At 33.1% G+C, this 22,209-nt stretch overlaps 2 protein-coding genes across 9 annotated transcripts in view; one reads left to right on the top strand and one right to left on the bottom strand.

Moving 5' to 3' along the window:
• LOC106064892 (replication factor C subunit 4-like) lies at positions 1 to 20,193 on the bottom strand. 8 transcript variants are annotated; one of them, XM_056013295.1, is made up of 12 exons: positions 13,477 to 13,624; positions 10,724 to 10,833; positions 9,935 to 10,068; positions 9,550 to 9,628; positions 9,067 to 9,146; positions 7,413 to 7,532; positions 6,556 to 6,625; positions 5,360 to 5,554; positions 3,543 to 3,671; positions 2,382 to 2,462; positions 289 to 405; positions 1 to 147 (listed from the first exon to the last, which is right to left on the bottom strand). In XM_056013295.1, the coding sequence occupies exons 2-12, from the start codon at positions 10,724 to 10,726 to the stop codon at positions 52 to 54; spliced, it is 1,104 nt and encodes a 367-aa protein (XP_055869270.1). In that variant the 5' UTR covers positions 10,727 to 10,833; positions 13,477 to 13,624; the 3' UTR covers positions 1 to 51. The 8 variants fall into 8 exon arrangements, with proteins under 8 accessions (XP_055869270.1, XP_013078988.1, XP_055869269.1 ...); XM_013223534.2 differs by lacking the exons at positions 10,724 to 10,833; positions 13,477 to 13,624 and adding an exon at positions 20,038 to 20,193; XM_056013294.1 differs by lacking the exons at positions 10,724 to 10,833; positions 13,477 to 13,624 and adding an exon at positions 19,761 to 19,817.
• LOC106070531 (uncharacterized) overlaps positions 15,148 to 22,209 on the top strand; it is a 25,330-nt gene continuing 18,268 nt past the window's right edge. The window contains exons 1-2 of the mRNA XM_056013298.1: positions 15,148 to 15,294; positions 21,595 to 21,766. Of these exons, the coding sequence (XP_055869273.1) occupies positions 21,646 to 21,766 (121 nt within the window). The 5' untranslated portion in view covers positions 15,148 to 15,294; positions 21,595 to 21,645. The remainder of the gene's footprint in view (positions 15,295 to 21,594; positions 21,767 to 22,209) is intronic.

Genomic DNA, 22,209 nt, shown 5'->3' on the forward strand with positions numbered 1-22,209 from the left:
TTTTGCTCTTTGTAGTTTATAACGTAAATCAAGCATAAACAAATCATCCAGTTAGCCTCCATGACACATTTGACTCATAATAGTAGAAAACAATGCCATCAATTGTAAGTACTCATCAGCACCATCCATCAGACATTTGTCCACCTCCTGTTTAAAGATGAAATATATCATTGGTTTATTTAGTTAATCTTTTTTTTAAAGTATGCCAGAACACTATTGACAGCTAAATGGCTACGAAAAGATATACCCTACTTTTTGTATTAAAATCTTCCACTTTAAGCCACTCACCCCCATTTTTTCACATACAACTGATTTCTGTTTATCACTCAAGCTGTCCAGTGTAATAATTTTGTCATGTAATTGATTCAAAACCTGTGATGCAGCATAGCCTTCATGGATGATATCCTGAAAAATAATATTTACAGTGAAGCACAATATTTGCACCTGACTGGGGGAGGGATGTGATTATGATGACTGATTGTCATTTGAAAAATGAATGACCTGCTTGTGTTCATGATTCATAACCACATAGGGGTGTTTTCCATAAGTTAAGTTCCCCTTTCAGACCTTGCAGTCTATAGGGCAGATAATGTAAAGATAATGTTTTACCCACTTAACAAGGGTGTCAAGTGGCCAGTAAAAGGACAAACTGCCTTAACTTTTCCCCAACTACTGTCAGGTACCCATTATAACTGACCCAGTGGTGCCTTAAAGATCCCAAAATTAAAAAGCATTGTCTTCACCAGAATTCTGGTTTAAAAGCCTAGCGCTCTATCACTTTGTCGCCGTGCCTCCTATATTTCATAAGGGCTATCATAAAATGGATTTAAAAAACTAAACTCGTTTTTCAATTATCATCATATCAAGTATATCAGAGCTGCTTTCCACATATCAATTTCAGAGAACTATGGTTACAACCATCAAACACACTTTCTGTTAAATATGGAATTAAAACCAACTTGAGCCACAGTGCTATACATTTCACTGTTGGTATTTGAACATGACCAGCACTGGTAATCATGCAAACATTTATGTTGTAAGGAAGAAAAAGGTAAAAAGCCTACAGTAGAACATCAATTATCCAGATTAATTGGTCTGCCCAGATATCTGAAAGTGGAATACTTTAAAAAAATTTATATGGGGATATAGCACCTTACGTAAACAGTTAAACATAAAAGCATTATTCATTTTTTAACATTATTGAGAGAAACAGTTGCTGATCTTTCGCTGCACATCCTCAAAACCACTTAGAGGCTGTATTGTAAAACAAAGGCTGTTCAGACATGACATTTCATTTTCCAGATAAATGACTGTTATAAACTTTCTTTTCCCTGTTTTGTTACAGACATTTTAAAACAAAATTTCATGGGATTCACTCATCTATAATTAATAATAACTAACACATTTGGAATAAATGTCCACAAATGCAGCATATTGTAGTCATAAAACACGAGTTTATTCAGATATAAGGTTAACCACACTTTAAGCTTAAAGAAACCTATTCTGGACCTTAGAAACAAAATTGCTTTCTATTTAACCCTGTATAAACCCTAGTAAAATTGTCAAAACATCTAAAACGTATATCACTAGTCTCAGTACTCTATAAAAGTGGATGCGATGATTATCATATATGCAAATATGTTCATTTTCATTTCTTTGAAGGTGACAGATTTTTTAAAATCATTCAAATAACATTTCATGAAGTGTAGACATACTGTATATTGATTTGCTGAGCAGCCAAAATGGAAATTAGGTTTATTCATGACAAAGGCATTTCTCACCCAAAAAATGAAATACTTAAATACCAGTACTTTACCTCTCCTCCCCAAATCAAATAAATATTTCTGACTTTTTTATGATTTTCTAAACTGCAGAAGTTAATACCCTTGAAATCCTTCAAGTTAGGTGATGTAAACATCAATATTACTTTGGCAAAAGGTAAGGAAGTTCTGTCTACACAACTTAAAGAGTTCTCTAAGCAATATCATTACCTGAAATAGTTGACTGCATACATTTGTGGATGTCCAAAAAATCAGTCCCCTTTTAGGATTGGAACTAGCCATCATGTCTCATGATAAAGCTAGAGCTATTTGAGGAAGATGGTGGTTAAGCTATAAAGCTCTGAATCTACCCAGCTCAACCTAGTGTCTGACTGAAGAAAATGATTGTTGGAGGATAGTTGATGTTGTGTTGGCAAAACAATAATCTGTTAATTTAACACTGATCTTTTATATGGCATGCAGGTCACGGCTGGGGCTGCGCAGCCACAGGAAATACTGCATTCCTCACTAATCTTCAGACTCGAAGACAGGCCTTATATATTATATATATATATAGCCAAATTTACTTTTCACAGATACAACAATAGTGTGTACACTTACTTGTACAGCAACATCAAGTTCCTCATAGGAATCACTCCTACACTTGTTGATCAGCTTGTCTAAATAGTCCTCTGAGATAACCTGGGAAAGGAAGAAATAGCAGTATATTTATCCAGAGTATATACACTTAGATGGCAATATGTAATCGAGAAGAAACTTGAGGGAAGTAATTTTAATGGTAGAAACAAATTAATAACTAGAGGTACATAATTTATATTATTTATTCTTTTTAGTGGTGGATCATCTCATGGAAACGAGATGAACACCTGGGCATTAGTGATTTGCTATGGTTGGAACAATGTTATCCACACAATAGTTCCCTCCTCTCTATCCAGCTGATTGATCCAAAGGAACAGCAAGTGCAGTCTTTGTTTAGGGTGTAGCACTGTGTGCTACAAGCTGACTAAGGGTTGTTGGCTCCTGATTTTTCCTCGGGGCTAACTTAAACTTCTTCTTCAGCGGTATATCACTCATCATTGGGTTATATAGTAGAATAAAAATGAATGGTCATGTGCTTGGCAGCACTTTTAAACATTTTTTTCTAGTGATTTTTTTTTAACTTAAAAAGACAATCAGCATGAGGTTAAAAGCAAAAGCTGAGCCCTTAATGAGTGCAACGTAAGTACAAAAAAAAATGCAGCACAATTACACAACCCTATTTTGTGATCCTACAGTGATTGAAAATATGAAGCATCCCAGCCTGTTTTAGGGAGTTTAATCGAGATAGATCAATGTTATGTATTGTTGGATTAAAACAAAAAGTGTTGAGCATCAAATTTGGATCAATTCCATTACAAATACAAAAGAAACTACATTACATTATAAAAAAAAATAAAAAAATAAAAAAAGGTTTGTTTGTGATAAATCTGAGAAAATAAGACTTCTGAAAGTATTCTAACACATGCTTATCGCAATAAAATTCATTTCATGTACATATTAAAATGTAAAGTTCTGCATTCATGGCTTTTTTTCTGTTTAACCCTAATGTAAAAAGTATTCTACCACAAAAAAATAGAGAAGCATACTTTTATATATTTAGACATGTTACATACATATAATTAATTAAAACTGGAACAGCTCTTAGTAAACTGATAATTAGCAATCTAGACCTCAACTTGGGAAACTATAAATAGCAAATAATGAAATGTTAAATTTACTTACCCCTGAGATGTCAAAAATCATGTCTTTGGTGATGGCACCATCTTTACCACACAGTCTTGAGGCACTCTGCAATGTCATTATGGCCTTCCTCATATCACCATCTGATGTTTTAAATACAGCATCTATAGCCTGAAGATAAATAAGTTATATACAGTATTTAATTTCTATATTTTTTTTCAAGCTTTCTTGTATATATTTTAAATATGATTATAAAAAAATACATTTATTATCCCTGAAGAAATTTGTCTTTTGAATATAGCAAACAAAATCTGAAAATGCTGTTAAATATTATCTTCATTTTCAAAGTCAATTACAGTTGGAACACTGGGTAAGTTGGCCAAAGCCAGTCAATCTGATTTACAGCTTAACCTTTTATTTTTTTTCAGCTACTCACTCTCTTTTTTTCTTTGATTAGTCAGAAAGTCCTAATGCTAAAAGCATTTTCCAAGCAAAAATTATGACTTAAACTGTCTAAGTGAGGCGCAGTTGCTGAGTGGTTCCTGGGTTGAAGAGTGAGTTTTTTAATTTTGGGATCTTTAGTGTGCCTCTGAGTCCAGCCAGCTCTAATGGCTACGTGACATATAATGGGAAAAACTAAAGGCAGTTAGTTATTTATTGTACTGGCCACATGACTACCTCATTAAATGTGGGCCACATAAAGCCAAGCAGAAAGTCACCTCATTTCACAGTACCACAGTCATAAAACTGTTTCAATTATCTTAAAAGACAACAGACCTGCCTACCAAAAAAAGTCCAAATGCGAAACACTTACGGTCAAAATGTGTATTTTGGCACCAGAATGCGTAATACTTACGTGATCAACTATTTTGTCATATATATATATATATATATATATATATATATATATATATATATATATATATATATATATATATATATATATATATATATATATATATATAATATTAGATGTCATGATTAGATCTACAATCTAAATCAATAGAGATGATATCTAGACTAGATCTATGTCTATATAATGAATATAATCTACTCTAGATCTGGGTTCAAGAGTGTTACCGATGCCGTGGATCCGCTACAAACGTAGGTCTATTCTATACTAAGACTAAGAAACTAATCTAGATCTAGACACTAGTCAATCTAAATTCTAAATCATACTATAACTAAATTGGACCTAGATTGTAGAGTAATGTAGAGAATCATAACGTAACGACTAGCTACTGCTAGACTCTGGCTAGATCTATTCCTGTATAACAAGTTATCTAGATTCTAGATCTAGACTAGATATCTACAATGTCAATGTCACCCAATGTGTTTTGAATCGATAGCACTTCGATATTTTTTTCTATACAAATGAATACGGGAATCAGGGATTTTAAAATTTTTTTTTACATTCGACTTATTTTTAATGCATCAACATAATTAATTTCTATTAATGAACTTACAAAAAAAAAAAAAAAAAAAAAGTCACGCCACTCCCTTACTCTCGCGTTCTTCATTTCTAGACTCTAATTGCTATTAAGAACCAATCAACGTTTAGATCTGGGCACATTGTGTTCACCCCACCTTTCTGTTTCCCCCTTCTCCCCACAGGTGGGATTAGCGTGACCTCTGTGACCGCTTGTAAGCTAGTCTAGAGAGAAGAAAAAAAAAAAGGATACGAAATGCGTAACGCCACTGGTTAAATTCGTATTTGCGTACTGGCAGTAATTTTTGGGAGATTTTGGGTAACGAATACGCATTTTGCATAACGGTAGGCAGGTCTGAGACAAGTTAAGAAAAAAAGGCTTTTTCTTTTTTTAAAGAAAAAACTCCTTTTAATATTAGTTGTAACTCACTGAATCATCAATAGCAATGCCTTCCTCTTTACAAATCATCTGCAACCTGGAGATAAGGATGTCTTCTGCTAACATTTTAAATCTAAACTTGGCACAGCGAGATGTAATAGGTTCAATAATGCGGCTCACATAATTACATATCAGACAGAAGCGTGTTGTTTTAGACTCACGTTCCATAGTTCTTCTTAAAGCAGACTGATAAAAAAACAAATATAAACATTAGATTTATAATAATGTACATATTAAATGTGGGGACGCTGTTGCTGAGTGGTTAAGCACTTGGCTTCCGAAAATGGGGTCCTGGGTTAGAATCTAGGTGAAGACTGGGTCTATCAATTTTGGTATTTTTAGGGCACCCTTGAAACTTAAGGTGGTTGGTTTTGTGCTGGTCGTTTGTACCAGTGGCCATTTTTTTTCTACGTTCCGATGGAATTATCATTTTGCTCATTTGTGTTTCACTACCCTGTTTTGATTAAACTTCAATAATTTTTTTGTTTGTTATCAGGAAATGTTATATAAGGTATAGAACTATAGGAGAATGCATGCTCTTTTTATATAACAAAAATTAAAGTTTATAAAACCAAAAATTTAATTAATTTAATGGGGTCAAATCAACGTTGGTATCATCAGTTAGGAGAGAAAGTTATTGTCCAACTATGATCCCTTTGTATGAGGTCCAAAATGCACACTGGAGAGGAAACTCTGGTGCTGTTGCAATGTGGCTATAACAATACAAGAGGCACCAGTTACATTAATGATTGTAGAGACATTACTGTATTTGATTTATCAGAACCTGCAATTTTTGACAGAAATTACAAAAACAACTTGATCTGAACATATAGAATATATTGAGCAAGTTCTAAATATAGTAGAGTAGTTGAATAAACAAAGCCATTGCCCCCCAGGAGTCTATTCAAGTTTTTCTTTTCAGCATTTGCACCTGCCTTTGGCAAGGGCTACACCACTAAACTAGAGAATTAACTCATTCAATTAATTTAAGAATATAAACCAACTCAAGTGCTACTAAACAAAAGACAATGGCAAATTTGATAGTAGATGCAAGTCTCACAGTTTATAAAACAAGAAAAATAAATTGTACTACACCACTGAACTGGTATGCTTTCTGCACACATAAGTATCCCTTAGTGACCACAGCTTTAAAAGCCTTCATTAAGAAAATGATCGAAAATTATTACCTGAGCATCTTTGGTCATAGAGTCAGCCTCATCGAGTATTATTATTTTGAAAGGTGGACATGGTTTGCCACTAAAAATTAAAAAGAAAAAAATGTATATTACAAGTGAATTTTTAAAAACAAAAACTGAAGGGAATTTTCAGTATGTGCAGTAATCTGCTCTTTGTACACATTTAGATTTTTAAGATGCTTTTTGCATTGAAAAGATATTTTTTTCAACAACAAAATACAGAAAAAAGAAGAGAAACCAACAATGAGAAATATGGGTTGGATATAAGAGAATCTTAACACACTAACTCAGTCATTTCATTTGCAGTGATAATCATGGTGTTGGTTCCGTTATGAAATAGGTAATGTATATAAGCACTCCTCTACCTATAAAATGCCTCCAATGGCATGCGTCTAAAATAGCCCCTGACAACCAGTTCAACTCCTGTCCAACAATAACAGGAGAAGGAGCAATGGCAAGTAACTGGCGCCTAAGCCAGTAAGTTTCAGGCAGAAGTGGCTTGTTAGCTTGAAGAAAAATCTGGAGCACATGACCCTTGCCGTTCCTTTGGTTAATCAGCTGTGTGGAGAAGGAGGAACTGCGGTGTGGGCGACATCATTCCGACCATAGCTAATGCACAGGCATTCATCTCATTTCTAAGAGATGATCCACTTCTCAACTGAAGGAAGCCATATAGTCCTAATGTAAAGATTTTAAAGACTTGTCTTTCTTTGCTTAGGAGTTCTACGGTAACTGATTTTTGCAAACTATGAATAAGGACTAACAAACCAACAAAAGAAAATACAAAGTGACAAATTTACAAATAATTTAGTCAAAACAAAAAGTAATAAAATATATTCTCTCATTACTCTGGTCTTGTTCCTCCTGCTGTCAACTGTGCAAATTTCTTCACTTTTTCTCTGATTACATTAATGCCTCTTTCATCTGATGCATTGAGTTCCAATACTCTGTCTTTGTACAGCTCGGGCCTGAGGAAAGAAAAAAATTGTGAGTTAGAATGATACAAATTTAATTTATTTAATAAAATTTATTACAAGTAAACTTAATAAATGAAGAGTTCCAGCAATTTTTTTTTAGTAAAACAATGACACTCTGAACAGGATTTACAAAAAATCTAAGTAACATAAATTTATTACAAGTTCCCCTTTTTTTTTCTACTACTATATCTCTTAATCACTGAAGTGTACAGCATTATAGCTTTGTCACCTATTATAGTAGATCAAAGGTCACAGTAGTAGAAGTTCACTTTAAAAAAAAAAGTTTTATATAGTGCTACTTTCATGCTCATAACATGCTCTGAGTGCTATAGTCCAATCTCATTTGAGAACCACTGGGGTAGGGGGTATCTAGAAGGTTTTCCATGCTGCCTTCAGGCGATCAGTAAACACAATTCTGCTTGTGTGGGCTTGAGCCCCCTTTAAAGGTAGCAAAGCCAAGATCAAGCGTACTTAGCCTCTCGAAAACACTTTACATTTAACACCAAATTGCAATAAATAATTTCTCCTTCTCTTCACACTGCTCAAGCTACATGTGGGAAGTTTTTTTTTTTTTTCCTTAATCGAATTTCATGCTTGACTTGGTACAGCACCAATTAGTTAATTTAACTGGGTACAGCATCAATTAGTTAATTTTACTGGGTACAGCACCAATTCGCTTACTTAACAGATGACAACCATGTGCACCAGGGACCAAAGGGGTGAACTTTCCACAGACAGATTTGATCTTCATTAACTGCTGGTCACCATGTGATCAATAAGTCAAGGCATTGTACAATAATGTTTATCAGTCATGTTTCATTGTACAAACATTGTATCAGAAAAGGATTTAATAAAACTTCCTTCTAGTTCCCATTTTTCTTCTTTATAATTTAAAGTAATAGCTACTACTAGCTGCTTACATTAGATTACCATGCATTAGGATCTGAAAGGAACTTCGCAACAGTTTTTTTTTTCAACTTTCATATAAGAAAAGCCCATCATGTCTCACTCGGAAAGAATAAAAAAGAATGGGGACTATTTTTTTTTCTTATGTATTGCTTTTTATTTATTTGTTGAAAATGTCTGAAACTAAAGAAATTGCTGATAATGCAGTGTAGCAGGTCTCCTAAGGAAATTGTGTATTTATGAATTCTTTTTTATTTATTTTAAAGGTATTAAAAAGAATATATTTTTTGAAAGTAGACATATTTTTCTATTTTTTTTTTTATTAGATCTATATTATTTTACATAGAGTTACTTCTCTTTGTTTAGGCTAGGAGGGTGGCTTTTCAAACTGGAAATTTGTAGCAATTTGGTTTTAGACACACAAAAAAAACAACAAAAAACTCAGCTAGCTAACTAGCTGGCTTTTAAGAAATCATGCATTAGGGATTCAAACCAAAAAAAAAAAAACAACAAAAAACAAACCTGTAAAAGTTAAAAAAGATGACAAAGAATACTTTAAACAATCAAAACACCAATTTAGTTGGTAAAATTCTGTGTCTAATACTGACAATAAATTTACCCAAATAACTGTCTAGAAGCTGCTAAAATGGTAGATGTTTTACCAGTTCCAGGAGGTCCATAGAACAATAAATTTGGGAGCTGGAATAAAAAGAAAAATGGTTTTGTTTCAGAAAACCAATGTAAAAAAAAAAAAAACACAACAAAAATAGTGGTAAGTTATGATGAAATGATAATTCTAAAAATGTTGAAAGAAGGCTAAGAGATTAAAGAACATAAAGAAATGCATACAATTAGGCTACAAGTCATACAAAAATATATTTTATAAAGTAAGTAGTGTAAGCTCTTAGTTCATTTTACTATTAAACTTCAAAGAGTGCTAGAATTAATCTTTATATACTTGTACATATATCTAATGAGTATTTGTTTACATATTTATTAATTTATTCAACTAAACATGTATTTTGTTTATAAACTTTTTTTTCCCCAAACATTATAAATGGATCTTCAACAAAAGATAAATAACCTAGATGTTACTACTCACATCAGATCCTTCAAGAGACTTTTTTAACACAGCTATGACTTCATCCTGGAAGGCTACATCTTCTACTGTCTTGGGTCTGCTGAATTAAGAAAATTCAATGTCAGTGAAACAATATAACTTAAAAATAAAATAAAAACTACTGCACGCAAATTAATGTCATTTAAAATAAGTTAATGTATACTGTATGCTATTTGAGGTAAATTATAAGATTTTTATATGATAGCACATTGAAAGAGGTTTTAATTAGGACTAGATATAGAGAGGAATTAAGAGTTAAGTTGACAGATAATAGTGGTGCCCCAATCCAAATGGTCAAACAGACTAAGGGAAAGGTGAAGGTGAACTCAGTATTGTTGAGATTAAGTGGGTTAAAACTGTAATTTACTATTTTTCAATCCAAGGAATAATCCTTGCTTTGCCATCTTTTTTCTTTGATGAACTTGAAGGAACTGGAGAATCTGTTTTGTTCTTGCTGGAAGCTGCACTTCCACCTTTTAAAAAGGCTTGCATTGCAGATGCCTACAAAAAAAAAATTAATTTAAATTCAGCATATTATATAGAAGATCTAGTAGAATATATCTATAGAGAGATAGAGTCTAGAGAATCTTGTCTTCAAATTCTAGAGTATCTTATCATAACAATAGATCTATATCTATCTACTCTACTTTATAATACATTATATACAGTTATCATCATCTTGATATCATCTAGAATCTAGATTAGGTGAATCTAAATCTAGAGAGTAGAGTCTACTAAAAATTTAATAATATTTGTATATTACTATATATTATAAATATAGATCTAGACTAGATCTATATGGATCTACTAATAAAGTAAAGTTAAAGTCATGGTTCATAGTCCTCATCTTGGGGAATCATACTCATATATTCTATAATAAAAAAAAATAGTACAATTAATAATATCAGAGTCCAGATCTAGACTCTATACTTTACGTTATAGTTACAATAGTATAGGCTATACTATAGTGGACTATAGACTATAGAGATAGACTCTAAGTATTAGTTTACGTGACTAGAAACGCTAAATCAGGTTTCTCTTATATTTTAGGAATATGCAAAAAAAAAAAAAAATGCAGATTACAAATATGTAATATGATTTTCTCGGAGCAAAATTTCTTTTTAAATATATATTTTTAAGCTTTATTTCTTATTACCATATATTGTCATTAGAAATACGCCATTTTGGTATTACGGCTTAATACTAAACTATCTCCATTGAATTACTTGCCAACATTTTTCTGTTGCTGTTTTGTCTTTCTAGCAGCTATTAGATTTAATATTAAAATTCATTTAAAATGATAGCATAAGAACAAAAAACTCTCTTTAAAAAAAGTTATTGAAAAAAAGAAGAAACAACTTTATCAATTTATTATTAGACCTTCATTTCAGTAAAAACACTTAAAAATTCATAAGTTGACAGCATAAGAAAAAAATCTCTTTAAAAAAAGTTATTGAAAGTTTAATATAGATAAGGGAGATAAATATGCTTAAAAACAACATGGTGGTCAGTAACAGTAAAGGTATCTGGGCATCTAAACTATTACCGATAACTAGATATATGAACTACGACTATGATAATATGACTAAGACTTCTATTTAGACTAGTTTTTAGTTTTTACTATACTCTAGTACTCTAGTCTATACTAATAATATTAATAATACTATAACTAGGGGTGCACCGGATAGTACTTTTTGATATCCGGCCGGGGCCGGATATTAAAATTTGATATTCGGCCGGGGCCGGATACCTAAGTGTCTTGTTAATAGCTTGTGTTGCTGAACATTTTACGAAACTGTTAAATAACATACCTATATTGGTTGTTGTTTTTTTCTTTTTATATACGTTATTGTTTTAAACTCTGTTACTGATTGATTTATTCAAGCTTAACAGTATTTCTAAAAATCTGTACAGCATGAGTGTGTCTGTGTGTATGTACGATGCCACCAACTGTAAAGGATGTGTGTAGGAAGGTCAATGTAAATAATGTTACTATATATTTAACTAGTTACTAATTTAAATCTCATAAGTAAAGTGATATCTGCTTTGTATAGTGGTCGGATGTATGTGTTCATGAATTTCAGACCAACAACCTGGTCAGATATACCTAGTGAGCCTACACATGTAGTCCTAGTGTAGTGTGTATAGTTGTTTGTATTAACCATCAAGCATTGTTTTTTCCTTGACCATACGCACGCAAAAGAGTTGGGTGTCAGTCAAAAAAGATAACACATTGGCAGGTCAGTCAAGCATATAGATAAATTATACCCGTCCACTAGTTAGAGGTCAAGGGTTGTTGTTTTTTTTTTACACTCCAGCATATTGTTTCTTTGTTTGCTAGATCTAACTGCGGTACTATTATTCAATTTATTTTATGCGATTTTAAAATTTACTGTAAGGTTTTCCGTTATTTGTGTGTAAAGGTCGACCTAGCCTGATACACAGTGGCTAAGTACGCATCTTAAGTAAACAAAAAGTAATAACAAGGAGTTAATTGACTGTCACAAATTATTAAGCATATTATTATCAAATCAAGACACATATTTGCAGGAATAATATTCAAGTTAACACGTTAGAAAAATTATTTAACCATAATATTTATTGACAGTGTAATATCCTTTGTTAGCACGTTGTGTTTTTTTCATTCTGGCTTGAAAAATAGTCAATGTCTATCAATAAATTGGGTGTCAAGGACCAAAGAAATAAAATAAAGAGTAGGGGGTGTTTAGCTCTCCATTTAAAGATAGCCCTGGTCGTGTCTTCTACAAAATAATTAGTTACTGGCTTACTGGGCTATACAATCTCGCGGTTTGTGTTCTGTGTAGCTTAAGTTCACTCATTTAGGTGTGTGTGATCTTTAGTCCAGCTTACTAATTGAGATTTATGTTCAAGAAACTCAGCACACTTGAAAAGGTGTGGCCTCTAGCCCAACCATGTGATTAAGATTTTTCTCCAAATAAGCAAACTCTTTGTCCGGATACCCGTGTAGATGTTTGGCTTGAAGTCCAGTCCCCCCCCCCCATTAAGATTAACTACTAAGTAAACAAACATAGTTCCCTCGTGTGACCTCTAGAGAGTGCTTACGTCCATCGTATCTGACTTGTGGTCACCTGTCAATCAATGAACTCAATGTGATGAACTAAACAAATAAAAGGGGGAGGGAGTTGTTCATCTGGAATTATACCTGGTTACCTTAGAGGTGTGGCTATGGTAGTCCAGCCCCCGTAATAAAGATTAACTACTAAATAAACAAACTCAGTTCCCTCGAAAGGTGTGACCTCTAGAGAGTGTCAATATGCTGACATTAAACCTACGTCCATTGCATTTAACTTGTGGTCACCTGCCTATAAAATAAAACTCAATGTGATGGACTGAACAAATAAAAGGGGTGGGAGTTGTTCATCTCTACCACTGGAGATATACCAGCACAGCTAGACAGACATCTGGTCAGCATGACGTAGTCAAGGAATGTAGCATTTAAACATGTTAACTAACCTACTAAAAGGTCAAGATAAATTGAAAAAAGTGTCAGCCATTGCTGCTCTGTATGTAAAGCGCATTTATGATGTAAAGTTTCATTTCTATTTATACTAAGTTATTAACACGCCTTGTCTTTATAATAAACGATGTTTGGTGCATATTCATAATGGCTCTATTTTTAAGCACATTATTTTGTTTTAATATAAACATTAATACATTCTACAACAGACATTAATGGAACGAGGTCCACTTTATGCATATTAAATAGGTGTATTTTTTACTATCCGGTAGTGATATCCGACCAGAGCCGAATAGCACCGGATAGTAAAAAATGCCGGATATTCGGCAGAAGCCGGAGCGACTATCCGGTGCACCCCTAACTATAACTAATGAGTGAGTCACGTCAGCTATTTTAAATTTATTTTTTACACTTGTCACTTCATAGACATATGATAACCAAATCAAGTTTTAGTCTAGGTCTAGTCTATAGCTCAGAATTTTCATATTTTCCTATTCTGTATTAGTATTACGACAATTAAACAGCTTAAAAGCTGAAAAATTATCAAAAGATTTATATTAAAGTAAAATTTGTTTCTTGAATAAGCAAATATGGCGGAAATAAAATATTTAGAGTTATCTCGCTTGACAACCGTTTAAAAATTGTAATCAAAATATTTATAAAACAATTTTTGTTTCAAATGCGCTTTAAAATTAATGTGACGACGATTAATACACAAAAACTATTTGAATATATCCAGAATATTAGGCCTTACATGACCTCAAGTGGTTATACGTTGATGACGAAATTTGTTTGTTTGTTTTGTTTGTTTGACATGTTTCGGATGTTCCTTTAGAGTTGAAGATAGTTTACTTCCTATTCCAAACCTCCCACAAGCGACGGGGGATGGGAGCGGGCAGGGTTTGAACACGGGACCATCGATAAATCTGAACGACAGTCCAGCGTGCAAACTGCACGACCAGGCAGCCATCCTTATCAAAATTCACAAAAACTGTAAATCCCATAGCCCACAATGGTAACCGTATTTTCAAGTTTTTGAGCGATGCGAAGGAGATATCGCAATAAAACTTGGTAGAATTATAGCCAGGCATGATCATTTTCCTGGACCCTGTATTGCTAAAAACAAAAAATGAGTATTTTTTTTATAATAAATGTAAAAATGACAAATAACTTTTAAAAACAAAAGTAATTAAGCTTTATATAGGCCATTGTCTAAAGTAATCGATAACACAAGTTTAAAACTTCTCGCATTTCATTCAAAAGTGTAATAAATTTGCAAGTGTGGCCTATGTGAAAAAAAGTCAAAAACGCAATCTCAAGTTTATCTGTCATCTTTTACTTTCACACTTCCGGGTTTTTTCGCCGGTAAAAAGAGTATTCTAGAGACAATAGAGTATATATTTAATATATAATAAATATTATAATATATAGACTTGACTAATACTGTAGTCAGTGTAGTACTACTAGTCTAGTACTAATCTAGTAGTAATAGTACTACTTCTAGTAGATCTAGATATCTAGATCTAGTAGTTATTACTAATACTAATAGTAGTAGAAATAGAAGTGAAGTGAGAATGTTACCTACTCTACTGTAACCTAGCTAGGACCTAGGTCGAAATCTAAATTTATATAGATCTAGATTATTCTAGATTCTAGATCTAGTCAGTCTAGTAACTAGTAAAAGTAAAATCTAGCTAGTTGATCTAGATCTAGAATATTCTACTCTAGTCTAGAGTCGACTACTCTAACTAGAGTCTAGATCTAGACTAGATAGATCTAAATATATTTATATAGATCTATATTTTTTTTTATTACTAATAAAAATAAATATATATTTATAGATCTAGATCTAGAGTAGACTCTATATAATATAACTATAAGTATAGATCTAGAATCTAGACTAGACTCTATATTATATATATTATGATCTTGTTTACTTGTTATGGAAATAACCGGAAATAAACATTATATTTGGCGCCCTTTAGCAGTATAAAATAATTACGACTATTAGCACATTTGTGTCCCATAGAGATCTAATCATGGAACTACTAGATTCTAGATTAATCTAGACTAGATCTACTTTGAGTTCTAACCATGTTCTAACTAGAGTCTATAAAAAATAAAATATACTAAGTATAGATCTATATCTAATAATAGTTCCATGCACTAATCTACAGATCTAGATGTAGATCATCTAGTGACTAGATTGTCTAGATTTGTCTAAATCGGTAAATGAGTAATAGGACTACGCAACTAGGAACTAGGCCTGACTAGGGCAGGGTTAAAAGGACTATTTATTTAGTAGATTCTATCTATTTACTATTAATATTTAATATGATTAACCGATTAACCTATTATTATTTATACTTAATTAAAACTGATACTGGGCCATAATGGGCATGTTTATAGGGTAGTTTAAAGTTTTTAGATCTTCACATTTGAGTCAATTTACTAGTCTAGAGTTACGAGTAGAAGTAGAGTAAGAGTTAGTAAAAGACTAGATTTTTTAAGTAGAGTGACTAGACCTTTTATTACAATAAATAATATTATAATTTATAAAATCACTAAATTTAGAAACTAAGAAAGCCTTCAGTTCAGGATAGAACTAGAAGACTCAAACAACTAAAAGTAATGTAAAGTAGCAATTATACAATAAATAACATTTTAATAAAACATTGAATTGAACCATAATCTTCAAATACAAAAACAAAATCTAATAAAAGACACAAAAATAAAGGCACATTCCCCGTTCCATATGCTAAGACAAATTTGTACAAATTACTACTAGATCTACAAATGCTCCTTCTTCCCTAATCGGGCCTAGTGAGGCTGTGACCTAAAGATAACACATGATGAAATGTTTCGAGCCGCCATGTGACCTAAAGAGGAAAAGTGACGAGCCCCCATGTGTCCTAAAGAGGATTCATGAACCAAATGATCAGTTCACATTACCAAGCGGGTATAGCTAAAAATATTCAATGAGAATTATAGCTAGATTTAGGCATTTTAGGTCAACAGATCAGTGTTAAAGGTGTGCTGGCACTTTCGTCCAGTGGCATATTGGCCCCTACTTGCATTTCCTAGGTTATTAGGTATAACCTCCAGATATACAATTAAACTAAAATTAAAATAAATGTGTAAATAAATGGCCATCAACTCACAGGCCTACTCTACACAAAATAAACAAAAGATACACGTTCAAAAATAGTATGGTACACCGCTCTAGTCATATGTTACAACTATGTAAATAAATAGCCATCAACTCACTGGCCTTGTCAATACAAAGTAAACAAAAGATACACTCAAAAATTGTATGGCACACCGCCCTAGTCATATAATATATGCACTATCGTCACATTCTGGAAATCACACATCAGTGTAGAAAAATAAAGATCACAATCATCAGGTCAACACATGACCACTTTTGACCATTCTGGGATTACAGACTTCAGGCTTATACAGCCAACTGAAGGTCACAGGCCTCAGGTCAAAACTAGACCACTTTTGGCCACTCTGGGGTTACAGGCTTCAGGCAGACACAGCCACTTTTAACCAAAAAAACAAAAGGGTCATGATGTACTATAAGCTTCAAGGAAACCTATAAGCCTACAAGCTTCATAGAATCCCACCTATAGACATCCGTTCGGTAAAGCCTATCTGATGATTCAATACAGGTTAAATCCCTCAGAGACAAGGCTATAAAAATGTCACATTTGGGAGTACCCCAGGATGCAGAACATCAGGGAAATCATTTTAGGCTATATATGTCTAATAAATAATACATTATATAAAATACTACAATGACTAAAGATATACTTAGCCCAAAGATCTTCAGAGCAGGGCACACTTCTCCTGAGTACCCCCAAGACACACGACCACACAGGTCCAGTGGTCAAGCTGGTAACTCAGGAGCAAGTGGCCACTAAACACGGTCTACATGCCCTTATATAAACTTCTTAAGGGGAATCAACTCCTTTAATCAAAATTACTAAAAAAAAAGTTATTTTCCCATTATGTCACAGAGGCCTAGTGCTATTAGACTCAGAATTAGAGCATGGAATGGGTTGCCTAAGCTAGCCAGGAAAACCAGTGACTAAGCAGAAATTAGGTCATTGGTTAATATACACATGACTAAATGCATGACACATAGGATGTAATCATCTTCTTTTATGAAATAACATCTATATTTTATAACATAAGTTTTAGACTGTGTCAGTGTGTGGTCCATGAGATCAGAGATGTCTTGTAATAATAAATAATTTTTTAAAAAGTAGTGTAACTACTAGAGATCTAAATCTACAATCAGTATAGTACTTTAGTAGAGACTATTCGTCTGTTGTTAGTAAAAACAATGCTAGATCTAGATTCTTCTTCTTCTTCTTCTAGCCAGCTTTATTGCTGCTGAACTGTGAGCTCTTTTGCAGACTGTGCCAAGGAAAAAAAGTGTGCTGTTTTCTTCAGTTGTTCAGCACTGCCGTATAGGGTGTTGGTTATGTTGGGCTGTAGTGGAAGTAGGGTCTGCCTAAGGTGGATTAGGGAGGGGCATTCAAAGAGGATATGGTTTATGGTTTCAAAGGGGTGGGCGCAATGTCTGCAAAGGGGTAGTTGTGTGGAGTTTATTTTGTTCAGGTGGTAATTTAATAGTGGTGTGTGTCCTGTTCTTAGTTGGAAGATTGTAGATTGTTCTTTGCGGGGGAGGAAGTTAATACTGTCCAGTTTGTTAGGCGTAGTCATTTCTCTGTACATGGCTCTGCCTGTGTTTCCTGATGCCCATTGGTTGAGCCACTCCTCTTTGTGATTGTTGACTAACATTGACCTTAGGGTGAGGTAGTTAACAGGTCTATCTGGTTGTTCCATAGTTGAACCTGCCTTTGATAGCTTATCTGCCTTTTCATTTCCCATGATGCCAATGTGTCCAGGGATCCACTGTAGTGTAATATTGATATTTAATTTTGATATCATCTGGTGGATTATCACACTGAGTGTTGTCAACTCTCTTGGGCTGTTTGAGGTGCTGCTGTTAAGTGCTTGCAGAGTAGATTGGGAGTCTGTAAAAACAACAATATCTGATGGTGGTTGCACTCCTTCATATAATTTGTTTTCCACTGTCTGGAGTGCTATGGTAATTGCCTCAATTTCAGCTTGGAAGTTTGAGCAGTAATCACCACAGGGTGCGCTTATCTCAAAGTGTTTATTTTTAGGGAAGACCAGGAAGGCACCAAGACCAGCATTGATGGTAGCTTTGAAAGCCGATCCGTCTGTATAAATATGGATAGCTGTTTTTTGATAGCTTTCGATTGTTTCAAGCGTGCCTACTTTGAGCTCCAGTGGATTTGATTCTTTTGTTAAGGTGTTATTTAGTAAATGTGTTTTGATGGTTGGTTGTTTGTAGTTTAGTCCGGGTGTAATGTTTGAAAACCTGGTAATTTTTTCTCTGTTATTGGGTAGGTGGTGTTTTAGGGCTAGTTCGTCAGTAAGTTGGATCAGAGTCCTTTGCTTTTTTTTATTGTTTTTCCTATTTCTCTGTGTTAGTAATTTATTTGGATGATCGTCCTCCAACCTTCTGTATCTCTCAATAGCTTCTAATGCTGCTCTGTTGCGCCTTAACTTAAGAGGTTCAATATTGGAGTCTATTTCACAGGCTGCTGTGGGAGTAGTTCTCATACCTCCACTAATTAACCGCAAGGCTTGGTTTTGGATTGTATCTAATGATGATTGATAGGTTTTGTTGGCAGCTACTTGTATGGAGAGACAGTTATCCATTACAGATCTGACATATCCAGTGTATAACTGTCTTAAGGTTTTCTTTTCAGCTCCCCAGGATGTTCCTGCTAGGTGTTTTATTATGTTTAATCTTTGTGATGCCTTTTCTTTTAAATCTGCCATAAAGTGTTTTAGAGACAGTCTTTGGTCTAGTTTTACACCAAGATGTGTTGGATTTTCTTCTTTATTTATTGGCTGAGAGTCTATTTTTAGGATGTAGTTTCTTTTTGCTGTTTTGTTGCTGTGGCTAAAGATTGAATAAACTGACTTTTCTTTGTTTATTTCCATTTTCCATAATTTTGAATATGTTGTTAGTAAAAACAATGCTAGATCTAGATACTAGATTATCTAAATCTGTCTATCTATCTATATGTATATATCTATATCTCTCTCTCTCTTTATATATAAATATGTATACATATTATATATTTAAATTAATGCATAAAAGAAATGATGGAGACCCTCTAGAGATAGAAATGCACCCAAAATTAGCCTCCTCACAAACTTGGAAAAAACTAAAGTTGCCCTAGTCAGACTTGGTGAGTCAAAGTAAGAGCTTGAAGAGATGGATAAGATAACATACCATATAAACCTAGGCAGCATCAAAACAACCTCAAAACAAGAGAATAGGATGCCTACCCTGCCTATTTGGACAAGACATGCTATTGGACTTGAGACAAAAATCCACATACTTAACACAATCGTCATCCTAACAGCAACATATATATTTATTCATGCGAGACATGGAAGTCATCTGCCACAATCGAGTAAAGACTTAATGTGGCTCAGTAAAAATGGCTAAGATGGATTTTAGGAGCCATTTACAGAGATAGTTTCTCAAACAAAGCAATTCTATGTTGAACTGGGACTTGAAAACTTAATGAGGTTGTGACTGAGCCTTGCATGAGGTTTGCGGGACATGTAGGCTTACTCTGACAGGCTGAATTACATATACCAAGAGTTGCATTGACATGGAGGCCAATATGAGGAAATTTATAGAGGGCCTCAGAGCAGTGGGAAAAGGCTTCAGATATTGCCAGTGACAAATCTTTCTACCCAATGTGCCGAACGGTGCAGGAGGATCTTTAGAAGTCTAAATAAATAAATTTATTTAAATATATTTATATAATATAACATATCATATTATAACAACATTTATATAACATTATATAATATATATATAATATATAATTTGGTTTTAATCTCACATCATTAAGGTGTCACTGTTTCCCGACTGTTTCCTACTAATTTCCAATTAGATCTATTTTTTAAAATTTGGTTCAGTCAGTACTAGATAGATCTAGGTCTAGTTAGTTTAGAGCCAAGCTCACTGATATATAAATTAAATTTGAAAAGGTTATTTTGCAAAAAAACACAATTTCAAACACAGTACCTCATACTTTGACCTAGTTAGTTTGTATTGAATGATCTTATGTTATCATGTCAAACTCAGGCCTATTTTGCATTAGCCATGGTCATAGGAACAAGATCAGTTTTACCAAGTGATGACTATGATTGATAAATATTAACTTTGTTAGTTTAAGTTAAAATTAGTATCACAATTATTTCTATACACTTTTCTGAATTGTATAACCATCAACCAATATACACCTAAAAAGCTGTGTTTTTATTAAAACTTACCTATGTTTTTTTTTTATCAGTGTTAAGTAAATTAATAGCAGAGTGTCTGAAAATATTAAATGTTATATTTTGTCAGTTTATAGGACTAACTATATGTTCTTGTAAGTTGAATTATCTCACTGATAGTGATGGACGATAGATTCATACAAATTAGACAATAGTTATTTAAGTACTCATTGTCTTTAGTTGCCTCAAAAGCTTTCATATCTCAGACTGCTATATCTACATGTTAAATTAAAAACTTTTTTTTTCTTGAAGTATTAACTTTAATAAGCATCTCTTTGAATCAGCCTACCTTACTATATTTAGTTGAATATTTATTTAGTAGAGCATTAAAAGTTAAAATAAGAATGTTAATAATTTCTAGGTTTCTTTAAAAAAAAAATTATTCACTAAACAATATTAATAAAGTTTTGTTTATTGATGGTTACAAATATTTAAATTATATCAAATCATTAATTATAATGATGCTGTATGAACAGAATCTATAATGACTTAAAAACTAAAGTTAAAAGATAACTTATGTTCAATAATGAAGACAAATGAAAGTTTTTAGTTTATTTATTCTCCCTCCTTTTATATTTATTTATGTTTATCCTTCTGAAGCTTTTCCTTCTCTCGGAGGACAGTCCTCCTTAAGAGTTTACCATTCATCACTATCTAGTGCCTATTTCTCTTTCATTCCTCAGTCATCACGTAAGTATTTCAGGGGCAATGTGTCTGAGTGGTTAAGAGCTTGGCTTCTGAATCTGGGGTCCTTGGTTCAAATCTCAGTAAAGACTGGGATCTTGAATTTCAGGATTTTTAGGGCACCGCTGAGTCCACCCAACTCTAATGGGTACCTGACTTTAGTTGGGGAAAGTAAACGCGGTTGGTCGTTTTGCTGGCCACATGGCACTCTAGTGATTATCCATTGGCCATGGATCGCAAGGTCTAAAAGGGAAACTTTACTATGTAGGCATTTCTAGAGAGACTCATTATTTTGTATACTTGCCATTAATGTTCTATGTAAATCTGTCTTGTTCTGCATGAGGTCTTTCAGAGAGTTGGCATTGCATACTTTTATATTTACAAAAGAGAAAGACTATAAAAGCATTTTTTAAAATTCATTTTATGGTGAGCAGGTTTATGAATATTGTGAAGATGCTAGAATTACAAATGTTATGAGAAACTAAATGGATTCTGTAAAGCACCCAACAAATGCAGAAGCAGAGCAGCACTTATCTGGTGTATACCAGGAAATTGATAACCTTACATCTAACAAATATCAACATGAGTATGTTGGATATTTGAAAGGTAGTCTGCATCATTTTAAATCTTGACTATTAGTTAAAATTTATCAGTAATATGTGTATTAAATTAAATTTAAAGTAAATGTTAATAAATTTGCAATAAGTGTTTAACTTTTTCTGTGATAATTTGGTTAAAATAGTTTTATTCTGCATCTGCTATTGTGGAACTCTTCTCAGCCTACGTCTGGTTCCCATTTATCCTTTGTGGATTCAAGAATACTACTGATATTAGAATTAAATTAATTTGCAAGATCAGGATTCAAACTCTAGACAACAAATCAACTCTGCATTTGTTTCTTAAATCCTTTGCCATTCCATCTAATAAATCTAATTTATTATAATAAAAAAGAAAAGGCTTATGATCAGTAATCTTTCATTGCATTGGTTCTCCTATAACTATAAATTATTATCTAAGTTTATATGGATCTACATCTTCTTGTTAAGTTT

This window comes from Biomphalaria glabrata, chromosome 15, assembly GCF_947242115.1.
Source record: "Biomphalaria glabrata chromosome 15, xgBioGlab47.1, whole genome shotgun sequence".
In the NCBI taxonomy this organism is placed as follows: domain Eukaryota; kingdom Metazoa; phylum Mollusca; class Gastropoda; family Planorbidae; genus Biomphalaria; species Biomphalaria glabrata.

Excerpts from the sequence above, each read along its gene's own strand:
- LOC106064892 (XM_056013294.1), bottom strand. The coding sequence starts at position 19,802 with ATGTCAATGCAACTCTTGGTATATGTAATTCAGCCTGTCAGA. Across the intron at positions 2,463-3,542 it reads TGATTTTTGACATCTCAGGG|GTTATCTCAGAGGACTATTT; the intron begins GTAAGTAAATTT and ends TTCCTTTCCCAG. Across the intron at positions 148-288 it reads TTGTATGTGAAAAAATGGGG|GAGGTGGACAAATGTCTGAT; the intron begins GTGAGTGGCTTA and ends ATCTTTAAACAG.